This window comes from Hydra vulgaris, chromosome 13 (genome assembly GCF_038396675.1).
Source record: "Hydra vulgaris chromosome 13, alternate assembly HydraT2T_AEP".
Lineage (NCBI taxonomy): Eukaryota > Metazoa > Cnidaria > Hydrozoa > Anthoathecata > Hydridae > Hydra > Hydra vulgaris.
Window position 1 is genome coordinate 30,817,501 of NC_088932.1, and position 15,000 is coordinate 30,832,500.

General features: G+C 26.1%; 1 protein-coding gene across 4 annotated transcripts in view; it reads left to right on the plus strand.

The window, feature by feature from the left end:
- The window catches only part of LOC100211324 (uncharacterized), a 75,668-nt gene that overhangs the window by 50,641 nt on the left and 10,027 nt on the right, over positions 1-15,000 (plus strand). For all 4 annotated transcript variants that reach the window (XM_065816190.1, XM_065816192.1, XM_065816191.1 and 1 more), the window contains 4 exons: positions 1,622-1,912; positions 2,035-2,325; positions 4,370-4,842; positions 5,164-5,258. In XM_065816190.1, the coding sequence (XP_065672262.1) occupies positions 1,622-1,912; positions 2,035-2,325; positions 4,370-4,842; positions 5,164-5,258 (1,150 nt within the window). The remainder of the gene's footprint in view (positions 1-1,621; positions 1,913-2,034; positions 2,326-4,369; positions 4,843-5,163; positions 5,259-15,000) is intronic.

Below are 15,000 nucleotides of genomic sequence, written 5' to 3' on the forward strand. Positions count from 1 at the left end.
TGATGTTGAGAAAAGTGAGTACACAATGAAACAGTTTGTCTCTGTGAGAAAAGTAAAAAAAGTAATACATGGAATTTTTTTTACCAATACATGGAATTTTACCAATACATGGAATTTTTTTAATTATGCATTTACACTTCACAAAAATGATAGATTAAGTAAAAGGACTTGTCACTTTAAATTAAAGCAGTGGCAACAAGGGTTGTCAAATTGTTTATTAGAGAGAAAAAAGAGACTGTAAGGTAAATTAGGTCAGAGAAATTAAGTTAGCAATGTTAACGAATGCGTTAATTAATACGGTAGAAAGGTAATGGTAGAACGCTTGCCTCATTAGCGAGAAGTTCCATGTTCAATCCCCACCACGTCCCTGGTAGTACCGCGCTCAACTTGTTCTATGCAGCAGCCTTGTTCTTCAAAATTCGTTTTTTTGGAGTTGAGAGAGGGTTGTAACCACACCTATGCCTTTATGGCTTTGGGGAGGTGAATAGAAATTAAAAAAAAAAAAAATTAACTGTGTAATAATTAAATATAGGGCAATTTGTGAAAAAACAAGAGTGGCTAATTCAATTGATACTATGCACCGTCAAGAAGTTTAACAATTAAAAGTAATTGGTGTAGATAGAAAAAAAGACAAAAATTCCTTTATGAATCAGTTTATGAAATTAACAAATAAATTAGGTATCCAGGAAAATCGATTCAAATTTTAGGCTTAAAATCAAAGCTATGGCAGTTAAGCCCTTGCTTTTCAAAGCTGATGTTTGGACCGACTTAATTGAGGTTTCTTCTATAAAGGTTGAGCCTTTGAGTTTTTGTTTCTTCAAATGAGTTACTACAAGCTATTCAAACTGGTAATAAACTCTCTCTTACTGATCTGCCAAACAATTCCCAATTAGTAGAAAGAGCTGTAAAATTCATATCTGACACTTCTAAATTCTGAAAAAGTTTTAATTTAAAGAATGTTAGATATTTTTTTAGAAAAAGAGTTAATTTAAAAAAAAAAATTTTAAACAAAAACCGTTAAAGTTGCTGGGTTAAATATATATGTACCTGTGTATGCCAAAACACTCCAACCAGAATCAGTGAGAATAGTTGTTAAATAAGTATGTTAATTTTTTTAACCAGTGCATTTTTTTTACCAGTCCATTTGCATTTTGCTGACTGGTTTTAATGAAATTGATTGTTTAGGGGAAAGGTGTGTCATACACCATTTTTTTACAACCCTGGCCCCAACTCTATTCAAATACAGCCAATTTTAAAGAGATTTCTGTGAAAATTTGACAGGAAAACTTGAAAATTGCTTCATAACTAAGTATTTTGGAAAATACTCAACTCCTTAAAATTTGAGAAAAAGCACAAATATATGAAAACTTCAAAGTAATTTCCCAAAATGATTATAACTCCAAATTGTCTAATTTTTTTGGATTTATGTCTATATTTATGGGTCACATTAATCTCAAAGTGAGCCAATGTGTTTTGAAAAAAAAAGTGTGTTTAGACGGTGGCTTAATATATATGTGTACGTATGTGTATATATATATATATATATATATATGTATATGTACACATACATATATATATATATGAATTTTTTAATTAAAGTTATTTTTTCTGTTTTTTACAGTGCCAGATGCATTAGTTTCAAATATACAAGTTGAAAGCATAAGTCCTTTTTCTGTAATTGTTTTATGGGAAGGTGCTCCACGTTCACTTATGAATGGCATTCCGCTTGGATACAATGTCTCATATTACCATGACAATATGTATAAAAACAGTACAATTACCTCATTTTCTTCTAGAAATTTAGCTCTTGAAAATTTAGTTCCCGCTACTGCATACATTGTGATCATATGTGCTTTCAATAAGATTGGGTTAGGACCATGTCAGCAAAAGAACTTTTTAACACTTCATACTCGTTAGTTTTGAATTTTTTTTCATTTATTCTGTTTATACTTTATTCTGCAGAGTGTTTTGAATTTATAAAGCACTTTTCTTTCGTACTATTCAATTCAACATGTAATACATTTTTGTTTTTAGCTCCTTCCGAAGCACCAGTTAATTTGACTGTTAATAAGTTGAAAATGCATGACACGCTTCTTTTGCACTGGAATCCTCCTCCTTTAAACAAAATTTATGGTGATTTGATTTCATTCCAAATTGTTTATAAAAAGGTTGTTTATGGATTTCAAACAACTTCAAAAACTATCAATGTGCATCCGAGATTTTTTGATTTTAATTTAACACAACTTGAATCTTTTACCACATATTTTATCGAGGTTAGGGCTGAAACAGATGCAGGAGTTAGCCCTTCAGCTGAAATAAGTGCTGGTAATAATTTATATTTATGCTATTTTAATAATAATATAATAGATACAAATATAAAATAATAAGTATTATACAATAAATATAATATTTGTAATCTATCTAATTATTGTAATTATTTATCACCATAATAAAAAAGAATTAAAAGACACATATAATACTTCTGATTCAAAAATAAATTGTCTAAAAATTTATAGTCATTTTAAAATTTAAAAAATTTTTGAAATAATTTTTTGTGCTTAAAGTTTGTGAAAGTATTATACCCAGCAGTTAACTTTCAAATGGTTTAATTTTAAAAAGTAACTAAAGAAGTTCGAAGTTTACTTAGTAATAAATGGTAGTAACTAATAAATGTAAAAGTATTTGTAAAGTAAACTTTTTATCAATTTTTTATTGCAAGAAATCTATGAAAGAAAACAGGGTTGTTCATTATCCTCAGTTAACCAAATTGCATATTTTATTTCAGAAGTTAGGCTCAAGAGACTGGAAAAATTTTAATAAGGGTTTTTAACAAAATCATGTCTGACATTCCATCTCTAATACATAGGTCTTATCTTATTATCACTCCTTAATAATAAAGCTGAACTATTAACAAAAAACTTTTCCTCTAACTCATTTGTTTATATATATTTGTATTAAATCTAATGACCACTCTTCTCATCACCACAAAAAAATCTCATTGTTATTCAAATCACTCATGCTTCTGCTGCTTAAATTATTCCTTAAACTTCTACTGCATCTGGTCTAGACAACATTCTTGTCACAGTCTTACAAAAGTGTTCTTATAATAACATATAAACAAAAAAGTTTTTGAGATCAAACAGGGAAACAGCAGGGAAAGTTTTTGAGATCCGTTGAGTTATTCCTTTCTAACAACAAGTTTTAAAGTTGTGCTTGAAATAATCTTCTTCATTTCCAGTGACTTCTAGGGTACTACAAGGTTTCATCTTTAATCCTGTACTATTTTTTAATTATTTTTTATAAATTTAGATTCACAAATATTGTGTTAGATTCACAAGTATAGTGTTTTAGATTCACAAGTATAATGTGTTAGATTCACATGTATTCTAATAGTTGTTCTAAATTATTAAATGTTACTAGAAACAATGTTACAAAAAAAAAGTCATTGTAATCTTAAAACTTTTAAGTTATTTAAAAGTTTTTTCAGATAAAGTTTAATTATTTAGCCCTTGGAATTAGGGTTAGCATTCAGCAATGCTAACCTAAAAGTGTTTGAGGTCAGCAAAAATTTGCCGACCTCATTTTTATGTTTTATCGTAGATCTTTGTATCAATTTTTTTTTCCAACCTGATGTCAATCTCTAAAAAATTGAGGTTGGCAAATTATTGCCGACTGCATTTTTAATATTTCCAAGGGTTGATTATTTAAAGATAATTAAAAACTTTGATTTTTTAGATTTTGTTAAAAAAAAGTATAATTTTTGAGTATTATTTTATGCTAGAAATTTAGTTCTTGAAAAATTAGTTCCAGCTACTGCATACATTGTGATCATATGTGCTTTTAATAAGATTGGGTTAGGACCATGTCAGCAAAAGAACTTTTTAACACTTCATGCCCGTTAAAAAATTGAGGTTGGCAAATTGTTGCCGACTGCATTTTTCCTATTTCCAAGGGTTGATTATTTAAAGATAATTAAAAACTTTGATTTTTTAGATTTTGTTAAAAAAAAGTATAATTTTTGAGTATTATTTTATGCTAGAAATTTAGTTCTTGAAAATTAGTTCCAGCTACTGCATACATTGTGAAATAATTTGAAAATAATTTTAGGTTAGTATGTCAATCTTTCATATAACAATTATAAAGTTATTTTTAGTTTTTCAAGCTTGATTATTATGAAATATAAAACATATTATAAGGCTATCTACAAAGATTATTATGAAATGTAAAACATATTATAAGGCTATCTACAAAGATTTTAAAATATGTGTTTAAATAAAAAGGTTTTATGTGATGGTTAAATGTGTAATTTATGTATTTGTTAATTTTATTATTTCAATTACTATTTATATTTTTTATTATTTATTTACAGATACATGTCGTTGCCCAGAAAAAGTCTCAAGTAATTTTTTTATGCTATCACCTTATGTAACTTTGGATAAAAGCAATGCTGTTGTTGGAGTCTTTCCACAAATTCTTAATAAATTAATAAACTATGCATGTGGAATGTGTTACAGACCTTCAGGTATTTATAACTCATCCATTGAACAAGTTCGAAACACTCATGGAACATTTTCAATGAAAAGTTCTTTTGCTAATGTCATCAAGGAAATTGGTTCTTTTACTGATATTTCATTTCCCATACATGGGTCAGTTGATTTGCCACACATTATGAATCATCCTTATGTTCCATTAATACAACATCCTGGTGTGGTCATGATAACAAAGAAGCCATCTGTAAACAAAGTTATTTTTGACTTGATAAAGATGATTTTCATATTATGGCGATTGTTTTTATGTAACATTCTCTTGATTATACTAGTTGCAGCAGTTTTATGGTACATGGTGAGTATTACTTGTTTAAAATAAACAAAAATAAAAAACTAATTAGCTATGTATTAAAAAACATTTTATAGTAATATATTATTATGTCTTTTACAAATCTCATACTATTGTTATCAAAGTGTAGGATTATTACAATATACCACATGGTGCTCTGTGATAAGACTGCAAGGACTTCTTGACCACCTCAATAACCACAACAACAAAAAAAAGAATTACTTTATGCAAAAAAATTGCTGAAATAATAATTCAAATTCTTGAAACTGGCCATATTTTGATTTTAAAATATAGTTTGTTATAATGATTACTTTTTTATTTTTTTAGAATTTATTTTCAAAAGCAAAGTCTTTTTCTACTTCATTTTTTAGTGGATTTAATGAAGCTCTCTACTTAACATGGGTCACTCAAACTACAGCAGGGTACGGTTTTATATGCAATGTATGCTGACTAATTTCTACTTATTGATACATAAAAGCAAATTTTAACAATAATATTTTATTATTCTATATCAGGTAATCTTTTGTTTAAATTTAAAGTTTGAAAAAAAGTATTGAAGATCTTCTCTAGAAGTCTAATTATTTAATCTTTATTTTTAAATAATTAGACCTTTATTCTCATCTTCCTTCACTCTATTCCCTCCTTGCTTCAGTCTATTCCCCCTTTCCTTCACTCTGTTCCCTCCTTCCTTCATTCTATTCTTTAAAAATAAATTATTCTCTCCTTCCTTTACTCTATTCCTTCTCTCTTTCCTTCACTCTAATTTTTCCTTCCTTCATGCTGTTCCCTCCTTCCATCACTCTAATCCCTCTGTCCTTCACTCTATTCTTTTTTTCCTTTACTCTAATCCCTCCAAAAATAAATTATTGCATTCTTTCTTTACTCTATTTCCTCCAAAAATAAACTATTCCCTCCAAAAATAAACTATTGAAGCAATTTTAAAAATTAAAATATTTTATAAAGTAATCAACTCCCATTTTAAATGCTAAAACAATTATAATAAGTAGTGAAGTAACATCTTTAATCATCTGTTTTAATGTAGTGTTAACCAATAACCTGTGTTATATTGTATTGTTCCTAGATTTTGTTAAAATTCAAAGTTTAGGAACTCTATACTTAGCTATTACGTAAAAATTCTATCACATGTCACAATTACATAAAAATTATCATATTTAAAGTTTCAGATTCCAAGTTTATGTGCAACAGGATTAGGTCAAATTTGATTGTTTGCATTTTTTAATGCTTTTTATGGAAAATAGTATTTAATAAAAATGTTTATATCAATAACATATAATATTGAAAATTTAATATTCTCAGGAAAAAAAGTTTACATTCTACTAAAAAAATTTATTTATTCAAATAATAAAAATCATTGTTTTAGAGACAATATATCTCAACTAATTATTTTGGTAATATTAGCAGGCATCTTCTTATTCTTTTCTCTTGCAACAAGCATCACATTCTCCTTGAACTGAACAAATCTTAAAATCATTCCAGCAGCCAGAATCTTTCTTAACCCGCTCATCAACATCTTCATCAACATCTTCTTTAAACATACCAACAATACCAAAAAGCTTAGCTTAGCTTTTCAAGCCAACAAGGTTAGAATCAAGTAACTGTCCAAATCTTGAGCTTTTGTGGGTAGACTATGTCAGTATATCTCTGACATAGTCTACCCACAAAAGCTCAAGATTTTAATGAAAAAGAGACTAGTTACTAGAGTAGTGACCCAAATACCAAGTGATGATTTTGATACTTCTTAGAGTAAAAGAATTTCTTTAGCTCATAAGAGTCTTTTAATGCCTCCAAGTTGAATCTTGAAGCAGAGGCTGCTATTCTACTCTTTTGGAATCAGGGGATATACATAAAACTATGAAAAAAGTAGTATCATTCTACTTTTCCTTTGCATCCACTGTTAATATATTGGGTGTAAGCTTGGTCATTTAAGTTGTCAGAATATATAATACCTCAGTCATCAATCTTGTTTTATTAGGCTGCATAAATCTAAAGTTTCACAACAACTTTGCCTAACTATCCTGGGTGCGTATTCACCAAATTTTCATAACTTTTGCACAGCTCAACTAAGGTTACGGAAATCGTAAGTTCATGTTTTTTTTTGTATTCACCAATGTTTCGCAGCATTTCCATAAGGTTAGGGTTGCGGATGAGTTGCGCTGAACTTAAGCAAAAACTTACGCAAGAAAACAACCAAGTTGATTTTTTTTTTTGAATGAACCAAGTTTTCGTAATTATATAAAACAAACTTTTCTAATATTGAATTCATAAACTTCTAACTAATTTAAATTAGGGATTATTACTAATTAGTATTTTTTACAATCTAATAAAATGACAATAATATTTTTATAAGACTCTGCTATAAAAATTCTTTATTGAACATTTATTTAGTAAAAAATATTACTACAAAAGCTAGGAAAATAATTTTAAGTAGAAAAGAGATAGAGAGGGGTTTAGAACTGATTATTCTACAAAGAGGCAGATAAATTTTGACAATTGTTTAATATACAATTGATAAAAACTAAACAAACTTTCATTTTTTTCAATCCAAAATATCAAGTAAATAGCATTTTTTTTAAATACAAGTAATTTAAAATTCGTTTACTAATTTGACATTAGCATGAGCATAAGTTTGGAGTTTGCAAAATGCTTAGACAAGTCATAAATAAAAAATTAAAAAAAATCCATGTAACATTCAAAAATATATTATTGCCTTCAATTTAAAAACAAAGTTTTAATTAGAGTACTTTGTTCAATGCCAAGTCAAAAGGGTTGACCTTTGTTAATTCAGCCTGAACATAGTGTACATCATCTTCATCGCTGTCCTCAAAATTTATGTCATCTGGAATTTCTAACCCTAAGCCATTGTAAGGGTTTTTCAGCAAATTACACACAATATATATTTTGCAATATATACTTTGGGTGAGCATATGTTTGGAGCACTGAAGTGCTCCACCTCTCTTGTGACCTCCAACGGTATTTGAGAAAATCAAAGGATTGCTCCACATCACTATCTACCTGAAGGTGAGACTTAGTGAAATATATTTTTTCTGGTGTAGTTGGCTGATTGAATGGTGTAATCAAGACAAAAAGGAAATCTGCGTTAGGATTACATTCCGCAATCTTTTTTATTTAAGAAATAGAAAAAATAAAAACTTTTATCAAGGATACCTTTTGACAATATCTCTGAAAAAGGAAAAAAGCTATTCTTAAGTAAGACGTCGATAAATCAACTCTTTCAAACTTCATTTGTAACAGTCAATTAACAACAATCATATTAAACAATTAATAACCAAAAGATTACTCTTTTTTTGTTACTAATTTTTTTTTGAATTGACAAGTAATTTTTACTAATTACTCTTTGAAAACTCCCAGTTACTTTGAAAAAAGCCTCATTGATATTAGCATTTTTGAATCCAAAGAAATTGGGTTGCTCCTCAACATGATTGGTTACAAATCATTGTTGATGTGTTGACTACCTCTATTTGTTTTTATACAAATGAAATTTTTGAACACATTCTACATTATAGTAATCGTTTAAAGCGACATATTGAGCTTAACGCTAGATTTGATCTTGACCAAATTAACTAAAGTTCCATTTAAACTAAAACTAAATAAAGCTATTAAAACAACTAAATGAAGTATGATCATTAAACTTAATGAGACATGTACCATTTAACAAAAAACTGTGAATAGAATATTTATAAAGATATAGTTGCTTTTTTATTAATACATACAGTGTATTGTTAATATTTATAAAGATATAGTTGTTATTTTGTCAATATGATAATTTCATAATAATAATAATATATATATATATATATATATATATATATATATATATATATATATATATATATATATATTACCAAATCATAACTACATCATAACAACATAACATCTTTTAGAATATATAATACTTCATACTCTAAATAACATATAATATACTTTAATATCTTATTTTATATAACAACTATTATTTTATATAAGATTTTTTGTTATATTAATAATATAATAACATCTTAATACAAAATACTTTAAGCTCAAGTTGTTTATTAATATAACATCTTAATGCTTGTCATAAAGATGTACCAATATTTATTTATAATATCACATCATAATGCATATGATTTAAATATGTTAAGGTCCTATTTTATGCTGTTATATTACAATTATAAGACAATAAATTGATCATATTATACAAAAAAATAACAATAATATTATGATATTATAATACAAGATGCTTTATTACTATGATTTATAATAATAGCGTCTAAATATTAGATGTTATTAGTTAAGAAGTTGTTAAATTATTATGATGCATTTATATTTGTGTTAATATCTATGATTATTTTTAACTTTGTTATAATATATACAATTTTTATACATAAATTGTATATATTATAATTTATAGTAAAATTCTATATCAATCTAATAATATGTGCATCATAATAGTATTACACCATTTCTATTATTTAGTGATTTTAAAGTTACCTTTCATTTGTATACAGTTTGGTTTTATTTGTAATACAGTCTGGTTTCATTTGTAATACAGTCTGGTTTTATTTGTAATACAGTCTGGTCTATTGATTTGAAAATTTTAAAAAAGTAATGGAAATTATAACCTTATTTCAATTTTATTCAACATTTGGTGATGGGTTGTATTCGTTAACAATAATTTGTTTTATTGTCAAAATTCTAAATAACCTTAAATATTCCATTTGGCAATACTTTCATATCCTCTGAGATCAGAAAACGATATGTTTTTCAATTCACTCACATTTCAGGAATATTTTTTTATAAATCCAGAATTCCACATATTTTTTTCAACTTATAGTTTTTCCAGTTTTACAAAAAGTTTTTCAGAAATGCAAATTTAAATATATATTTTTGCTGTATATTTATTTTTTTAGTTTATACTTTTTTAGTCGATACCCATACAAAAAATAAAAAAAGGTTTCTTAAAAATTTGAGAAAGCTATGAACTTAAAGCTAATCAAGACAAATTTAAGAAAAATAAATTCCTTTTTTTCTGTGGATTTTTAAATATGACATGGGTGATTAGTGACATTTTAATATTATTTCTCTTCTACATAAACACATCTTGTTAAGATGCTCTGAATTTTCTTACTAGTGAACCATTGGACAATTGACTTTTCTCTATGAATTGGAGCATTATCTTACTGGAAAATAAAATTTGAGTCCAAATTTTTGTAAAATATCATTTCAATGATTATCCAACATATTTTTATATCCTTCAGAATTTAATTTAGTAGTAATAGCCAATTGTCCCTTTTCCAAAATAACCGAACACCCCCAAATAAGTAATCCTCCACCTTCCATAGCTTGTTGATTTTACAACCAACATGTAGATACATCAACTGAAGGTTTTGGTTTGGTCCGATACTCTTTTAATTAAAAAAAAGTCTTCTCTAGATATAAAACTAAAAAAAAAAAAAGCTTTCGTCACAAAATTGAGACCCCCTCCTTGTAACATATCGTCACAAAATCGCCTTCCCCTCCTCCCTCCCCTTAAAGAGTGATGTGATTTGTGGACAACCTCATACTAGTTTTAGATTGCATTGAGTGCATAGAAAAAATATCTTGTTGTTGTAATAATGTGTATCATTAATATCAACATATATATTATAACTACAACAATAAGGTCATCAAGTTTTGGGTATTTTAAATTCATTGGGAATTCTGCAGTATATGTGATTGCCATTTATTATATTGGGCCTTGAGTCTGTCAATAAATTTTGATTGATTGATTGATTGTACTGGCTAACATCCTGACAATTGATATCAACATATGTATCATAACTATAACAACAAGATGTTTTTGTAACTACTTATAAATTTTACAGTTTTTTAAAGTTTTTAGATTAATAAAAAAAAAGCAGTCCAAAAAAAATTCCACTGATCAAAGAGTGAAAAGTTCAACATTCTCTGGTTATAAACTTCATTGATATCTTTATTAGTTTGGTTTACAATTATTTATTACCTCCTATTGTATAATTTCAGCATACTCAGCAAGTAAACTATCTAGATAGTCTCCTATACATATATAAAAGTGTGTGTGTGTATATATATATATATATATATATATATATATATATATATATATATATATATATATATATATATATATATATATATATATATGTATATATATATATATATATATATATATATATATATATATGTATATATATATATACATATATATATATATATATATATATATATATATATACATATATATATATACATATGTATATATATATATACACATATATATATATATATTTATATATATATATATATATATATATATATATATATATATATATATATATATATATATATATATATATATATATATATGAATATACATACATACATACATACATACATACATACATACATACATACATACATACATACATACATATATATATGCACCAACTTTTAAAACCAAAGCAACATGATTAAATAAAAAATCTAGGTAAACATACTGCTTTTTGTGTGTTTTTTTTTTGTTTTTTTTTTTTTGCAAAATTACTCTTGATAATGCAATTAAAACCTTCAAAATATATTTTTCTTATACAGAAAATTTTATAATATTTAAAATATATTTTACTTAAACAAAAAAAGTGTTGTAAATTTTGTTCAAAATATCTGCATGAGTAATTTAAAAAAATGAATAAACAAAAACAACTTTAACTACAAATGCAAATTAAATGTTAAATTAGCCATAAAAGCACATTGTAAAGAATGTGTTCCTGTATAGTTCTGACAAATTAGCAATTGTATCTCACTAGTAATTTAATCATTCTTTGCCTAAAGATGTTACTCACTTGATCTTTGCTAAGGGAAGGACAAAAATTAAACTGCTGTATGCTTTATATGTGATTTCATAGTGCAAAGGCTTGTGACCAATAATGACTAATAGTGAATTTTATAATGCACAGAGGGTGATTTCAAGTCATCAAGGTTGTATGCTTTTACAGTAAATGAAGTGCAATCATGACTAATTGTAAGTGTGAAGGTACAGATTAAAATATCAGAACACCACAAAGAACCATAGTGATTTAATATAGTGAAGGTGGTATTTTAAAATATCATAAAACATTTGAAGCAATTGGTCTATCAAAGAAATAGTTTTTGACTACAAGAACTTACTTAGATATTTCAGATAACAGTGATTTTTAAGGCTGTTAAACATCAAGTAGCTGTCCAGGCATTTGTGCAGTAACTTAAAACACTAACTGAACATCTTGAAATGCTTTTTTATTAATTTTAATTTCTTTGAGTTTTATTGAGCTTTTCATTAATTTAAATTTTCTTATTGAAATATATCTGGGCAATTCCACGCAAGTGACGGTCGTTTTCATTACTTTAAATTTTCTTATTGAAATATATCTGGGCAATTCCACGCAAGTGACGGTCGTAACATTTGACCCCTTTTTTAGCCATTAAAAATGAACCAAGAATGGTATTTACATGAAAATTTCGAGAAATGTTAAATACTATTATATAATTTAGTATGCAAAAGTTAAATCATTCAAGTGTTCAACTTATTTGAAAAATCAACTTAATGTAGCATGACGGTCATAATGCTTACTTTTTGACAAATCTAAACAAATAAACTTTGTCAATTTTTATGCAGCCATCTACACAGTAAAAAAAAAATCCTTTGGTATGTTCTTTAACTACACATTGAACTTACTATATGGTGAGTTTCATAGTTTTCGCTTAAAGTTTTCCATGAATTTTATTAAGTTTTATGTTGTGACGGTCGTAACTGTGACGGTCGTAACGAAAAAGCCAAAAATGAAAAACAACAAATAACGCAATGAATGAAATATAAAAAGATAAATGACTATAAAAACCAATTGAATTATGTTAAAAATATGAATTTTATAACATTATCAAGGTTATCCATGATGATTCTTCAATACTGGGATCGTTTTATTTGATTTATGCTCCCTGTTTTTTTGTTTTATTAACTCTATTTAGTACAGCTCAATATCTAGGAACATGTACTTTCCTTTTTTGTAAAAAATATTATGCATAATGTTTGATTTTGCCTTTTAGTCAATCTTAGAAGTAATAGTTATTTAAAAAAACAATACTGAAACTTTTTTCAACGCTTCACAACATGACTATATATAAACGTCAAAAAATGCTCATATAACCCTTACAACTTTAAAAGTATGTTATAGTATGATAAAATGATTTTTTAAATAAAAATTTTTTCTTAAAAGTATTCTTAAATAGTTGGAAAATAAATTTAATTGTGTTATTATATGTCGCCGTGAATTTTTTTTTTTTTTTCCTCTTTTACGTGGAATTGCCCATTTATCAAACGTTTTTTTTTAAAAGTTTGTTTTTTGTTGTTTTTGTTTTGTTTTTATATATTAGCTTTATTATATAAGTGTAGAAGCGTCGAAATTTAAAAAAATCTGTTTTCTAATGAATTAATGGAGTACCAAAGTAAAAAAATCTGTTTTCTAATGAATTAATGGAGTACCAAAGTAAAAAAATCTGTTTTCTAATGAATTAATGGAGTACCAAAGTAAAAAAATCTGTTTTCTAATGAATTAATGGAGTACCAAAGTAAAAAAATCTGTTTTCTAATGAATTAATGGAGTACCAAAGTAAAAAAATCTGTTTTCTAATGAATTAATGGAGTACCAAAGTAAAAAAATCTGTTTTCTAATGAATTAATGGAGTACCAAAGTAAAAAAATCTGTTTTCTAATGAATTAATGGAGTACCAAAGTAAAAAAATCTGTTTTCTAATGAATTAATGGAGTACCAAAGAAAAAAATTATTCTGATTAAGTATAGAAATAAAAAAATAAAATAAAAATTTTTAACTGTTATTTTGATCATTTTTTGAACTTATATTCTTTTAAAGACTTCTAGTTTTTTGTTTCTGTTTTTCTACTTTTATTACATTGTTATATTTTATTAAATTGTTATATTTTAATACATTGTTATATTTTATTACATTGTTATATTTTATATTTAAAAACTTTGGCATATATATAATTCTGGCATATATAAAATTCCCCAAATGGTCACACACGAGCAGTGAATGCCTGAGGGAAGAAATGAAGTGCATTAGAATAAAGGAGAGTTATTTTTCAAACAAAGCATATTTTGACAGTTGTCAAGACAAAAAATAAAGATTAATAGAGGAATATTTAAAATATAAATAAGACAGACAATGCACCTAAACAGTACTAACAATAATAATAAACAATAAGTTGTTTTAAAAACACTAATATTAACGAAGATATACAAAAAATATGTCACCAAACAAAAACTTTTAAAACAAAAAATTGATTACAAAAATAAAAAGTATGCATACAATAATGAAAGGCCTAAGAATGGAAAAAAACACATTTATGCCAATGTGTAAACATAATTTGTGTAGTGATTAAGTAATAAACATCTCCTCAGAGTCGTGTCTATTATTACTGGCGTTTCGATGAGGATCAGCACTTATAACTAGATTATCCCGCCAGACAAAGGTCATCGCCACTTATGCTTTACCCCGCAACTTACGCCAAATCCATACTGCAGTAAAAAAGAACTCACTACAAATAGCCAAAACCCAACCATCCCCACATTTGTAAAACACTGATATTTTTTGATGATATGATATAAAAAGTGTAGATCTACTGCACAATATAAATAAAAATAATTAAATAAATCACTTACCATACCACCGGTAGAAAAAAAAAAAAAAACTAAGCACAATAAATTCAAATTCAAATAAAAACTCCAGAAACAAAACTAAAACAACTAAAGTGTGCAAACAAAATATTCTAATAAATTTTCCCCTAAGACCATTTAAACCACATAGGTACTTAAAGCACAAATAAACCAAAAACAATCAAATGGCAATATACCCTATTAAAAACCCTTTTAAAATTAAATAAAATACAGTAGAGTCTTCAAAAAACTATAGCACTATTTATTACATTGTTATATTTTATTACATTGTAATATTTTATTACATTGTTATATTTTATTACATTGTTATATTTTATTACATTGTTATATTTTATTACATTGTTATATTTTATTACATTGTTATATTTTATTACATTGTTATATTTTATTACATTGTTATG